The 15,371-nt window shown below is 37.7% G+C and overlaps 1 protein-coding gene and 1 long non-coding RNA gene across 9 annotated transcripts in view; one reads left to right on the top strand and one right to left on the bottom strand.

Moving 5' to 3' along the window:
- The window catches only part of LOC133526022 (uncharacterized), a 577,119-nt gene that overhangs the window by 482,938 nt on the left and 78,810 nt on the right, over window positions 1-15,371 (top strand). The gene's annotated exons all lie outside the window — the stretch shown is intronic.
- The window catches only part of LOC133526014 (rho GTPase-activating protein 4-like), an 89,345-nt gene continuing 75,153 nt past the window's right edge, over window positions 1,180-15,371 (bottom strand). For 5 of the 8 annotated variants that reach the window (XM_061862481.1, XM_061862483.1, XM_061862482.1 and 2 more), the window contains 4 exons: window positions 15,243-15,285; window positions 7,222-7,274; window positions 5,095-5,232; window positions 1,180-4,694 (listed from right to left, as the gene is read on the bottom strand). In XM_061862481.1, coding sequence (XP_061718465.1) covers window positions 4,418-4,694; window positions 5,095-5,232; window positions 7,222-7,274; window positions 15,243-15,285 — 511 coding nt within the window. In that variant the 3' untranslated portion in view covers window positions 1,180-4,417. The remainder of the gene's footprint in view (window positions 4,695-5,094; window positions 5,233-7,221; window positions 7,275-15,242; window positions 15,286-15,371) is intronic. The other 3 variants (XR_009800661.1, XR_009800662.1, XM_061862484.1) reach the window with 2 other exon arrangements.

The raw sequence follows: 15,371 nt of genomic DNA, 5'->3' as shown, positions 1-15,371 counted from the left end.
TAAACACACACACTAAAACCCAAGCGATAATTGTAGGTAGTTCTAAATTAATTCCTAGGATTGATTTTTCTCTGCTACCTGACGTAATGTTTGATGGTGTTCACATTCCCTTCTCACATCAAGTTAAAAACCTAGGAATCATAATAGACCGTACTTTATCTTGGATACCCCAGATTGGCGAGGTAAGCAGAAAGATGTTTGCTTCAATGGGTTCACTTCGCCGACTACGTAACTTCTTGCCATTAGCCACCAAAATTGCGCTTGCACAATCCCTTCTTATGCCTATACTAGACTATGCTGACATCAGTTATCTGGATCTTAATGAGGACCAGCTCAATAAACTTGAGCGCTTGCAAAATCTCTGTATTAGATTTATATTTGGACTTCGCAAATTTGACCATATTTCCAACTTCCGTGTCCAGCTCAAGTGGCTCCCTATACGTCTTCGTCGTAATTATCATATTCTCAATCTTCTTTATAGCGTTCTTTTCAACCCCTCTACTCCCCCATATCTTAAAGAGCGTTTTACATATCTCTCCTCCGTCAGGCCTTCACGGAAATATCTACTTGTTCCCCCTCCATCCTCTACAAAATATTATACTGACTCTTTCACTTTTCGAGCTGTTCGGCTGTGGAACAGCCTGCCCTTGGATATTAGGTGTGCGAAAACTCTTCAAAGCTTTAAAACCCTACTGAAAAATCATTACTTGTCTCTTTCTTAATGTGCCGCTGTGTTATATTATGTATGTATGTATATTTAGATATGTATCTAATATTTATTTATTTTAATATAGGTATGTATTGTTATATTTATATGTTTATTTAAATTGTAAATGTACTGTATGTACTGTCTGCTTGATGTATGTGTAATTTTCCTATTCCTCTAATTCATTCGTGCACTACCTGTTCTAAAAACTTACTGTTCTTTATATCCTGCTACCCTAAGGTTGTCTGGAAGAGATCGCTTACAGCGATAAGACCGCCTGTTGCTACCTTTCTTTACATTGTAAATCTGTTTTTTTTTTATTTGTCTTCTTTGTGGTGCAATAAAGAATATTTACTTACTTACTTACTTACTAAATAGTTAGCAACGTGGTCACAAATAGGTAATAGGATAGGATAGGTAGGTAGGTAGGATAGGTAATTTAGCTAGTAGGATAAATAATAAAAAGTTCCTCATACGCGGGTAATACTGGTTTATTGTGTAGAGGTTACAGAGGTACAGATTCGATACAATATATCACAGACGACGGCCGCCGCTCTCAACCTTACCTCACTACCTCATTACCTCACTTCCATCTCCGTGTATACCATAGCCTCAAATGAGGTAGTCGACCGTTATCGTTAGTTATAGGCCTAATTTAGAATATGACCGTTGCGGTCTTGTTTAAACGCGTTCTAATTTTAAATTTTTGGTGCTCAATCTTTAGAAGCATTTAAATTGTGCGCTTTGTGACATACCTATGAAATAGGTCATAACATGATTAATGAACATTAGAATAAGTATAATCAATTTTATTTGAGAAGATTATTGTCGGACAAATTAAGTAGAATAGGACCATGTATCTGCATAGACTTTGAAGCGACCGAATGGGAAATTGTCACTATAAATGTCAAATTACTTTTGAAATATGACATTTTTAACGCAACTCCTTAACTTTGCCACGTCAGAGTCTATGCAAAGTTAGCTTAAATTTACTTTTAAATATTCACGGCAGTAATTTTTAAATATTTATTTGATTAATCACTGGTTACTTTTGCTCCTCATAAATAAATAAAATCCAAAGTAAAAGACACTGCCGTATGCATTTTTAAAGGAGCTACCCAATATTACTTATTTATCGTATTACCATATTACTGTTCCTGCTTTCAATCTACAGCTTCCTATTATACTAGACACCATAAAACGCTTAATTTAAATAAAACGTATCTAATATTAAGATCGACTGCCGCATTCGAGAAGCGTATAAAAATAATGATATATAAAATAGATCTTGTGTCCATATGAATACGATCAAATGTCCCATACACGAGCAGCGGCCGGCTAGCCCGAGGGCTGGATATAAGAAAGAGAAATAACTAATTCGCGATCTGAGAAAAAAAAACAATGCAATAATTTATAGAAACTTGACAATTGTGATCTGACTCGCCGTATATTTCTGAATTAACAAGTAAAGACAATCGCTATGTAAGTTCTTTCGTACTTTATTTCGATAAAGCCAAGGGATGTAGTACAAAGTATTGTCAGATAACAATTGTCAAGTTTATAAAATAGCCTAGTTGAATGACAAATAATGTCATGCACACTTAACCGAGTAGTTTAAAAGTTTCATTTCTCAGGTCACGATTTCAGGGTGGTTAAAATGGTCAAATTTTGTGGTTCATCTTTTGATTAAAGAGCATTTGAGAACTCTTTATTAGAGTTAAAAGTATTTATTATTTGTCTCAAACTGAGTTACTGACATGTCAAGTATATTTGCTGCCATTTTTGAAGAAAGAGATCTCCATTTTGTAAAACAGGCTGTTTATATGACTACAGACTTTCGATCACGTACGTTCTATCATGTGGGGTATTGTTGAACCCATTACTTTCACCCCTCCCATTTATGTTTGACCATTTTACTCACCACAAGCTTACAGACAGGGACCGCTAGTTCGAATAAAACTTACCCTAGTAGAAATTGAGTACATGAGATGAGCACACAAAAATACATCCATCCATACAAATTTGACAACTATTGATAATAACATTGTCCATACAATACAATAATTATTAAAATAGCAATACATTTATTACTACATTCTGAACTCGTATAAGTCGAATTATTATGTCAATATATTCTAGAAAAATAATTATGATTAAAACGCTGTTTTATACTGGATCAACAAATGTAAAAAATGCCTTCAATTCTTCATGTCAGATTTAAAACTTTTTTGTCTAGAATGCTTCTGTGTTCTGGACAAATCACGTCCATTACAAAAAGGCGGGAAATTCAAAATATCTAAAGATGTATCACCCTTTCGCACAAAAATTGGAGAGCCAATTTTTTGTTTTAATTTTGCAATTTCTTTTAGTGTCGTAATGTAAAAATTTGATAAGTGCGCCATTTTCACATTATCCCAAGAAACATTTTTAGCCTTGTTGATCCAGCTGAACCTCAGCAGTAAGACATCGCAACATAAGAACGTTCGTCGGACGACATTATGACCTTTTGGCCAAAGATTTAAGCCTCTAATTTGTTTTTGACGATTGCATCTCTCAAAAAATACTCAAAAACATTTTAATGAGCAATTATTAGGTTTGAGCATTTCGCTTGATATGTAACTGAGAAATTATTTTAGTAACTTGACAAATATCACTGACAATAAGTACGCATTGCTTTTTTGCTTCGTACAATTGTTACTTGTCATTTTGACGGATTGTCAGTGTCAAGTGACAATTGTGATGTTGGTTTAGGTAGTACATGACAGTCATAGTCGCATCAATAGGGTTTAATTTTAGGGCAATCTAGTTGAATACCATACAAATATTTCTAAAATATGAATCCTCATTCACGCAACCATGTATATATTGACATTGTAAGTACATTCAAGAGTGTAGACGTTAAAAAAGCTGATAATATCGATAGATGCAATCGTCTATACGCGCCATTTTTACCAAACAATTATGGTCAAACAAGACTCAATTATTGTTCTGAATAGTGTGTGATGTTTGTGCCTATGCCAACCAGAATTTCTTGCAAAAATATGCAAATATTACGTTACAAACTATGTAACAAGGTACATATTTTTATACAGTTAGCATCAATAGTAGCATATGAAACGCTTCAAAAGTCTCGGCCCTCGGATACTTTTCCAAATAGGGGTATATCTATCTCTACATTTCGCGTTGAAGAATAATCTGTCATAGTCTAAATTGTTCTACATATTACCGACCGTCATGTCACTTACAATTATAAGTCTCTTTTTGTTAAGTTATTACAAAACTTTTGACTGTTGATGCTGACTGTACGTATCGGATTGAAACCGGAGGGCCTACCGCGAACACCGAAGTTCGTAAATCGCGAGCATCTTTCACTTTTACTCCAATTAAAGCGTGATTAGAATGACAGGCCCGCAGATATAACTACTACGGCACTAATAGATCTTTGACAGAATTGGTTCGCATTCAGAAATTTCGAATTATAATCGAGTCCTAAAGACCAATAACTGTCAAGCTTTAAGTGGCCTCATCAGGCTGCGGCCTCGCATGTTGCGGGTACGGCATAGGCCTCCTTGCCACCGGTTTCGCCAAAGCCAGCTTGGGCATCTTAGCCGAAGGCCACGGAACGCAAGCTTTGAGCTTACGACAACCAAATCATTTAGCCAATGTCTGGCGTCGAGCGTGCGTTTCGTGCCCTAGGCGTCTATTTATACCCTATGTGGTTTCGTCAGGCGGTGGCTGCGGCCTCGCATGTTGCGGATGCGGCGTAGGTCTCCTCAGTAAAGCCGGTTTAGCAGCTAAAGCCGGCTTGAGCGAGCCACCAGTCAGCGTCAAGTCGGCGAATTTGGCGGCGACGCGGGCGGTGTTGCGTGCGGGTACTGGGCTTTCAGGGGCCGCCGAGGCCGATGTTGAGGTTTCGGCCTCGTCCGGCTTGTCTGCGGTGTCGGGAGGGTCGTCGGGGGCGATTGTGCTGCTGTCTGATGATGATGGTCTGGAATAAAAAGAGTAGGGTTAAGGTAATAATAACAATCTTTTACATTTTTTTCTTTAAATAGGTATTTATTCAAGGCAAATAACCACAGAGCCCCTAGTGTAAATTTATTCGATTTCGAAACGTGACGTACGCGTTTACGTTAAGTCTCATTTAGTATGGGATTTAGACACAGAGCGCCAAGCGGTCTCCCAGATATTGATAGAAAAATTGACGAAAGACAAGAAAGTCGGCGGGCGGCGCGCTGGCCTGTCGGCGTCCGTGCTGGTGTCTCTATGAACTTATTTGTGCGAGAGCCTCTTCTTGAGCGTGTCGTGGTTGCTAGCGAATGTTTCAGCGGCGTCGGCGGGCGGCGCTCTGGCTTCAGTTAGCACCCGTGCTAGTTTTTCTATGAACTTACTTGTGCGAGGGCCGCTTCTTGAGCGTGTCGCGGTTGCTAGCGAACGTTTCAGCGGCGTCGGCGGGCGGCGCACTGGCCTCAGTCGGCGCCCGTGCTGGTAAGTCCAGCACTAGGTCCGGTGTGGCTTCCGCTAACCTCCTGCAGAGTGTCGAATAGAAAGTGCATTATGTGAAGGTACAGAAAAATACTCGTTTTGAATAAGCGAGGCCAAAAGAACGTTAACAACAGGGGCATAGATCAGACGGTATATATTAAATTGCCATTTTTTCACGATATTGCTTTGCTTTCAAGTGAATCACCTTAAGAGAGAGACTACAATTCCCACGGGACATCATTCAAGATTTTGCGCCTCGCCAACTTTTATGACTCAGATATTCAGCTCGAATACCTAAAAGGTATTTATTTTGGGTTTGACTTTTGAACGGTTTTAACGGAGAACTGTGAAATTGTATGGGTTTCAATGACAACAGAATTATGTTTCATGAATTTTAGTGCGAAAAATGAAAGTTTTTTGTCGAATTTGGCTTAAAATGCAATATGACAGCAATCGTGCGAATATTCTGTGTTATGGCTTCAGACAATAGGCTTACGACACAGGTTATATCATTATTGTGCTAAGCAATATACATATATGATTAACATATTATTATGCCATTGCAATCATAAAACGTAACTAGGAGCGACATTTTCAACCTTAGGGTGAGGTTTAATCGTGTAACCACTGTACCCATGTGTTTAGATTTGTATCATTATTATTGATATATATGTACAGTATAAAGGATGATTCACAATAGTCCGGATCCAAGCCGAGGCATTCAACACTTCAGTGTTCTATAGAAAGCATTAGGTGATCACCGCCATCTAGTGTTAGTTAAGACTCAAGTTCTCCGAGTCCTCTGCTTTAAGACTTGACTCAGTTTTTCACTCTCATTCATTCATTAAGTCAAAACTTGAGTCCTTATCGAGACCTAAGTCTTTTGTAAAGGCTTGAACCCTTTAAAGAGAACTCTCAAATTATGTACAAAAGTTTTCTAAAAGGCATTGTCTCCTCATTCAATTCATGGGTTACGCACAAATCATTAAAAATGTTAATTTTCCTTTGTGTTACTCGTAGATAAAACCTTTATTTTTTTTAAGTCTTTATTAGAAGAATCGAGTCCATTTAAGTTGCACTTAAAACTAGACTCGGAAATTTAAGCGCAGTGTCGTGTAATAACGGCTGGAGTCCTTCAAATTTAGACTTAAAAGACTCGAGTTCTTTCCACGTTTTCCGTCATCACCGATTACTATTCATAGAAATTTCGGGTCCGAACTAGGACCATTCCAATGTGAGTCATCCTTTAGACGATTACATAAATAAAACTGGGTACTGTATAAAATGTGAAAATATAACATATAATTCGTTGAATACAGGAATAGTAGATAATGTGCAACTAGTCATATTTTAAGATATTATTCACATGTATTATAGTTGTTGCATTTCACGAGGGCAATAAGATTTGTCAACCGTCATAATAAACGTCAATTCGCACTGAATGTAAGTACGCAGTGCACAGTAGTGTAAGAATCCTAATAAGAGACGTCACACTGCAACACACTATACGCAGGCGGTTTAATGCCTCTTACGAGGGTTCTTACATTACAATGCGAACGTGCATGCATCCCATGTGCGCAAATCTAAAGGCATGCCACACCGCGTGTAATGCAGTGCAGCTCTGGCCGCGTAGCCAACGTTACAATCGTTCACGCTCCGTAGCGTATCATAGCTATCTCTCTCTATCACTCGTCCATATTAGTGCGACTGTGACAGTTGCGTTTCGTTCGTCACGGAGCGTGAACGATATGCACGTTGGCTACGCGACCTGGCTCCCTTGCTTGCGGTGTGTGCATTCGTTATTAGTACGCAACGCAAGCGATGGCGATAAAGTCTGGCAAACCAATTAGCCATGTAGCAAGATGCGCTAAATTTAAAAATAGTAGGCACGAGAAATCGATCTCCAATAGAAAATTTTATTTGGCATTTTTTTTCAACTGACATATGGGTTTGCCATACTATATTGCACCGGAGTAGTGTAGACCTTGATTAAGTCAGAATGGCCTTCGTGAAATGCATGTAGCAACACTTACCGGCATTGTGCAGAGGTGGAAGGGGCGGGGGCGGCGGGGGACGGCTCGCGGACCTGCGCGGGCGGACACCACAACATTTAGGACTTTCATTCACGCAGGCAGAGGGGCTATATACGAATGTCTTCTTCATCCCTGTCACTCTAAGCATGAGCGAGTGAGATGGACATAAAGTCTTCGAATTTCGATTTTAACGGGTAACCGTCCGATAGTTATTACGAAGCTCTCATTGAAAAGGAGATCTTATTACATGTACAATGATATAAGAAAGTAACCTTCAGGCTCGGGTCTTTGACCGCTCACGCCGGTGAAATAACACTAGGGTTGGCTACGCTTAGAAATTATCTTACAAAAAAAATATTGAAAGAAGAAAACTGTTTTTTTTATAGTCTAATCATTGATTTGGATAAGGACACATGTGTTCGGCAGTCTTGGAGAGAGTGAAAAGTACAATACCTACATATTAAGGATGACACGCTAGAACCATCCGGGTCCGGGCCGAGGCGTCCGACACTTCGTTTTCTGACGGGTGTTCGGTGATCAAGTGGTGCTTTCTATAGAAAACGAAGCGTCAGAAGCCCCGGCCTGGGTTGTTCTAGGATCTAGTATGAGTCATCCTTTAAATTAAAAGTAAAAACAGAATATATAGTAGGAGATACGTTATAGGGAATATCTACCCTCATCTGTTATTTATTTGTAGATAAGAAATATTCACATTGGCACATGCAAATAGGCTGCTTAGTGAAATTGAGTACGGACAGATTTTTTTTTACTTTTATTTGTTGTTTAGTCGTATCTTATATAAAATGAAAGCTTATTTTGTATAAAATTTTACTGTAATAGGTTACCATATTAAAAAGTTAGTCCAGTCCATGGTTGTCTAGATTAACCGATTTTTATCTACAATCTAGGCAACCATGGACTAGACCAACATTTTAATAAGGCAACCTATTACAGTGCTATTATATATAACATAAGACATAATATACGATTAAATAACAAAAAATAATAAACAAAAGAAAAAAATATGTCCGTACGCAATTTAACTAGGCAACCTATTTGCAATGTGTCAATGTGAATATTATCTATCATTAATTTCTTATCGCAAATAAATAACAGGTGAGGGTAGATATTTCTTATAACGTATCATAGACTAATAGTATTTGTTTCATCTGCACCCACTAACATTAAAACCCAAATTTAAACATTAAAACTATCCTAAAATTGTCTATTAATAAATATTGCATTACACTTTTAACAACCGACCTACCCATGGTTGCATTTTTATCGTATGTGTATGCCTGTCACTTTCGCACTTATTTACTTGTTAGAACGTGACAGCCATAGTTACAGGCGATAAAAATGCGACCGTGCTACCACCGCTGCCTAAAACATGTTAAGCTACTGGAAAATAAATGAAAATCGATTCGCATACGCCAAATATAATCGTCAGTATACTAAAGACTAAAGGGGTCCACTGATTACCAGTTCGCCGGACGATATCGGCTTATCAATTATTCGCAAAAATTCATCGCGAATAACTGACAGGCCGATATCGTCCGGCGAACTGGTAATCAGGGCACTGCCCCTTAAGATCAAAGCTACCACCATAAGAAGCAAACGAACACACATAGAAAGCGGATGCGAAGCGACAAAACAAATAAAACACACACATGCACGTATACGTTTATTGAGTAAACATAGCACCAGTACATAGTATATGTTCATAACAAGCTAGCTTCAGTCTTATATAGGCAATGACAAATATAATAATGTTATTTATGAAAAGGTAATTTAAAAGAGTAAGTGTAAGTAATGTGTATATTATGTATTGTGTATGTGTATTAATGTAGGTATGTACTTATAAGTTTGTAGTCATTCATAAGTTAGTAAAGTATGTGTATACAAATGTAAGTATGTAATCTCAATATAGTTATTTGTTTTACGAGAAGGCAAAGTTGTTTATCGTTTGTGCTAAATACCCGAGAAAGCGAATGATTCTAAAACTTTACCAATAGCGTAGTGAGCGTTTCTGAAAGTGGAATATTGAGCGTTGTGAAGATTTCAACTGTTTCAAGGCACGAGGGTTAAACGAACTTTGAGGGAAAAACACAATTTTTAACCATACCAAAATACTAACTGTAAAATATCGCAATCATTTCCAAATGAACGCTATTCAATATTTATCATTTAACCTTTTGAACGCCACGCCTATCGTACGCGGCGTGTATTCGTGAACCTTGTCGGTATGCATGAAGATTGATATTGTGCTGTCGCCGCGCGCGTCATATGACGTCTTTGGCGGTCAAAAGGTTAATATCCACTCTTGTGGACAAAATGCAACTTCCTCGTCAGTTTTTGAAGAATAATAATAGCCTTTACTGATGTGGTGTAAAAATATTAATTGTAAATTGTGACTCATTCTTACACTGAGTTGATGTAATAGCATCTTTTAAACACCTTTTCATATTTGTTACACATAACAACCAAACAAACAAAAAAGCAAAACGAATGTATAACAATGATATATGTTTTGATGATAATTTTAGTAATTAAAAGTCCGCAGGCTCGGCCGAAATTCACGTTCCCATATGTCGTATCAGGCTGTCAAGGAGAAGGCAGAGGACCGACGCACATGGAAATCGCTCAACCGACAAGAGTCTAACTCTTAAATATATGATGATGATACAAACGGGAATTCGTTCTCATTTTAAAACTACGTGTTGGATTGTAATGAAACTCTGTACATACAATGACATGAAGTATATCTATGCCTTTAATTAGTTTATATAGCTCCAGCGTATAAAACAAACGAAATAGAACAACAGCTAGTTTTGTATGAAAAACTTTAATTCGCTGTATTTTTTTAACTATAGTATCTGGAGCTACATAAACTTATTACAGGCAAAGATATACCTTATCCTATTGTAATACAAAGTTTTAGAGCAATCTAGCTAATCGTTTTAAAATGAGAGCGTAATTACGTTTGTATGGAGAACCGAGCTTGTTACGGACTCTTAAGACCGTGATTTAATAGATGACACTTTAGGAATGAATTCTAACTCAGTAATATTAAAAATAATGAAATGGTGTTGTTGGTGGATTGTTTAAACATGAAATGAATATGTTAAAAGGTTAATATAACGATAATCACAGCTTAAAAAAAGGAGTATCAGAAGTAATCCTATAGTCTATTCCACATAGATTTAAAAAAAAATTAAACACCACGTGGCTCAGTTATTCAGCCAATGAGATTATTCCATAGATACAAAATACCTATTGGTGGAATTAATCATTTCACACATTTGAATTGTGAACTAAAAATGACATGAACACAGACCCCTCATTTTACCACACTGTTACAAAACTACATACATGCAATACGCTAAAATAGTCAAATTTCACGGAAGATAGTCGTGATATATCTACATTGCACTATGATTATCTTACTCAATATTATAAAATACCCACATTCAACTTTTATAGGATACGTTAAATGTAAAAACAACACAATTATCAAAAACTGTATAAAAAATTAGTTTCGAGATCTAGTTTCTCCTCGTTTTTTTTGCAGTCAATGTTTTACTACCTTACATAGATTTTACTTCATTATTTATATATTATGAGCTAAATATATGAGTATAATAATACATCTTCCGGAAAATATGACAGTTATAACTGACACCAACATAAAACATAATAGCACAGACATATAATGACATAATTTTTGTAGTAAATACTTTAAATGCAAAGCAAATCTCAATAAACACAAGCAAGTTAATGAAATAGTTCCGATGAACGAATTTCCTACTTGCTTCATTATTTTCATTAAACTACTTTAAATAAAATAAAAACATAACCTAATGATTAAACTACTGGCAGTTTTAGTATAAGCAAAGAGAATTTGGAATAAGGGTGGATTGTCAAAGAAAACTTTGTAGCCACAGTAAGTTTACTGCCATCTTTCGACACATGACCACCAATTAAACCATTTTGACTAATGTTTAAATTGTATTTTGTTATTATTTGTTTTATCTCGTATCTTTGTATTTATTTATTTTTTATGTTTTGTAGTTCGCAGTACCTTAGTAGTAATACTGTAATGCTGTGTAACTAATTTGAATAATAAAAAAAAAAAATATATATTAAATAGCCATCGCTCGAAACGATGCCATCATACCTTTGACCTATGATCTATTATATGGCGCCAAAGTCATATGGCGGTAAAGTTTTAATCATGTGTCGAAAGATGGCAGTGAATTTACTATGGCTACAAAGTTTTCTTTGACACTCCACCTCTATTTCAAATTATCTTTGGTATAAGATATATTTAGACGTTTGTATGCTCTTTTTAATACAATTTTACCATTCGAAGACCATTTGGACCGTGGTTATGCAGAAAACAACCAACTCTATTTTTTACCAATGCAGAAAGCGACCAGATCCGCTGAGTTACGGTATAAGTCACTTTGACAAAAATAAAAAGTTGATTGTTTTCTACAGAAATACGGTTAATGTATTTATGCAACCATTAGTAAACCTATATTAATTAAATTTAGATTTACTATTGGTCACAAAATGGACCTACTCAACTAGAATCAAATTAACAATGATTTAAAATATTTATCATTGTTACTTGAGGCTGGCATTAGTCATTACGTCATTACACACAGAGTGCAAATTGGGCCAAAAATCTTAATAGTGTAAATTATGTGGACTAATCAGTAATCGATAGGTATGTTTAAATTATCGCTAATAGTCAAATAGCAAAAGAACAAATATATTTAAATGAATGTCAAAATAAATACTAAATTTGGTTCAATTTCATATCTCACATCGAATTTGTAAGTAATATTTTGAAATTTTGCCCTTAATCCAAAATGAAAATAGGGGCCATATCCTAGATCACAAGATCTCGTTTATTGACAGATTACAATAGAAAAGTAAAAATGTATCCGGATCATAAATGGTATGCTAAAGATGTGCCATACCGCGTGCACCCGTGAGGGACAGAACATACGCAATGCAACAACGTCTTTAACATTCTTGACAACAGACCAAAAACAACCTACGTAATTTGGTCGGGTTATTTGTTACCCACCATAAACCATATAAAATTTACTGTGGGGAATAAAAATATGTAGGTACATATGTGTGACAAGGATAAACAATAATAACGCTTTATCTGCTACTCCTAATGAAAAATACATAAGACTATCCCGTTCTGTCAGTTCCCCTCACCACTCATGCCCAATCCATACTTGATCTTGATACTAAATCCCGGTAATAGGTTTGGTAACGAACTTAAGGATTTTTGTGGTGACCAAGCCTGGCGTTGTGCGGACATTGAGATGCTGGGACAGGACTCGAACTCATATACGTACGTGAGTGATGCACATGGTACTACGAGCTGGCTGGACCATTGTATTGTATCTGAAGCGGCGTGGCCAATGATAGTGAACGTCAGGATACAATACAATGTTTTCTGGTCGGATCATTTCCCTCTTGAAATAGTCTGTGATTTTAGTGTATTAAGAGTTAAGACAACGAATGAAATAAAGGAACCAAATAAAGTTGTATGGGGGGAAAGAAAGCCGTGTCAAGTTGCTTTGTATCAGGAACACTGTAATAGGGTACTAAGATGCATTGATTTTCCCCATGAGCTGACAGAATGCTGTGATCGGCTTTGTACTAACACAGAACATAGGCGAATTATTGATGACTTACATGCTAATCTAATAGATGCTTTAAAACATGCCGCATCTATGAGCTGTGAGAGTACAAAGGCGAAGTTCTGGAGAAGGAAACAAGTGGTCGGGTGGAACAAGCATGTGAAACCACTTCATGCGGAGGCTCGACTTAGTTTTCAGACTTGGGTTCTGCATGGAAAACCTAGGTCGGGGCGCTTTTTTGACGACATGGTAGAAACAAGAAGAAAGTTTAAACAAAAATTAAAATGGTGTCAGAACAATGCGGACCAGATTAAAGCGGACATTCTTGCTAGACATCATACAGACAAGAATTTTAGCAGTTTCTGGAAGCAGACGAGTAAAATGGGTCCTAGGTCGAGCCTTCCTGTGAACGTAATGGGTGAAAGTAATCCGGAGCTGTTCAAAGCCCATTTCAAAGTCAAGTCGCCGCTGGGCTCATCAAGGGATCCGCCCATGTCAGTGCAGTTTGGTTCTAGAACGCCTATAAGGTTTACAGCCAATGAGGTGAAAGCAGCAGTGAAGGGCATGACCCGCGGAAAGTCACCTGGGCATGATTCTCTTAGCATAGAACATCTCCAGTACGCCGGGGATCATTTGCCTAGGGTACTGGCCATGCTCTTCACTCTATGCATTAGTCATAGTTACTTACCTGACGAGATGATTAAAACGGTCGTAGTACCTGTACCTAAAAACCGTACAGGCGATGCGTCGGATATAGGTAACTATAGACCCATCTCATTGGCTACCATAGTAAGTAAGGTGTTGGACAGCATGCTTGATAAGACACTGGAGAAGCTTGTGCCGCTCCACGACGCCCAGTTCGGGTTTAGGTCAGGTCTATCAACCGAGGCTGCGGTTCTGTGCCTCAAGCATACTGTCCGATATTACACAGATCGTAGAACACCGGTCTATGCATGCTTCTTGGACTTATCCAAGGCATTCGACCTGGTGTCCTACGATCTCCTATGGAAGAAGCTAAACCAAGCGGCGGTACCTGGAGAGCTGGTTGAGCTATTTAAATATTGGTACAGTAACCAGAGTAACAGGATAAGATGGGCGGGTTCGCTGTCTGACTCTTACAAATTGCAGTGCGGTGTGAGACAGGGAGGCCTAACTTCGCCAAGGCTGTTCTGCCTATATATGGATCACCTGATTCAGGAGCTCAGCGGCACTCGAGCGGGCTGTTCAGTCGGAGGACAGTGCTTCAATAACATCAGCTACGCTGATGATATGGTGCTGCTTAGCCCTTCGGTTTGCGCACTTAATAATTTACTGGCCATATGTGAAAGATACGCGGAGGTACATGGCCTCAGGTACAATTCTAGTAAGACTGAGTTACTAATTTTCAAAGCCGGCACTAAAACATACAGCATAGTTCCACCAGTCATGTTAGGAGGCGTTCAGTTGAAATTAGTAACACAGTTTAAGTACCTGGGGCATTGGGTCACTGCGTCTCAAAATGATGACATGGACGTTGAGAGGGAGCGCAGGGCTCTATCAGTGAGAGGCAACATGTTGATCCGCAGGTTTGCAAAATGCACAACAAGTGTTAAAATAACCTTGTTCAGATCTTATTGCCAAACTTTTTACACTTGCAGCCTGTGGATCAACTGCACGAAAAAAGCCTATAGTGCGCTGCGCGTCCTCTACAATAACGCGTTCAGGATGCTGATGGGGCTGCCACGGTACTGCAGTGCGTCGGGGATGTTCGCGGAGGCATACACGGACGATTTTCATGCCATTATGCGCAAACGCGTCGCGTCCCTGATGCGTCGTGTTCGTGGTAGCCCCAACGGGCTCTTGAGCGCGGTCGCAGGGGCCCATGACAGCCCGATATTTGGCCACTGGGCGAAATCTCACGCGCCACATGCCAACTACGACAAGTAATTAGTTTAATATAATGTGATTGATAATTTTAATTTAATTTAATTTAATTTAATTTATTTGATAATTTTAATGTAATTTAATTGATAATTTTGATTAAATGAAATGAATAATGTTAATTTAATTTATCCGTATTTTTAATTTAATTTAATTCATATTTTTATTTTATTTTTTGTAATTTATATGTAAATATTTTGATTGTTTTACCTATGGATATTGTCCGAAATAAATGCTTTTTATTTATTTTATTTTATTTTATTTTAAATTCATGATTGTGATGATAGATGCAACCGATGCAACGAAAAGTGGCGTAATAATTTAGATTTATTAGGTATTTCGTTTTCGTTTTCCCAAATGCAAAGTTTTTGACCCAATTTACGCTAACGTGTTTGTATTCATAAATGTCTAAACAGCCGTTTCGAGCGGTACCTGTGGAGCGGGCACGGACTGTCGTCGCGGCAGACTCTCCGACCTGAAACAAACAACATCACTATGAGCACTTAACGACAAATTGAAACGATCGTGATTGAATCGTTTTATTTTTTCGCAAATTTTTAT

The sequence above is a fragment of the Cydia pomonella genome, chromosome 15 (assembly GCF_033807575.1).
Source record: "Cydia pomonella isolate Wapato2018A chromosome 15, ilCydPomo1, whole genome shotgun sequence".
NCBI lineage: Eukaryota > Metazoa > Arthropoda > Insecta > Lepidoptera > Tortricidae > Cydia > Cydia pomonella.
The sequence above is the reverse complement of the archived record's forward strand: the minus strand, read 5'-3'. Positions and strand labels throughout refer to the sequence as shown.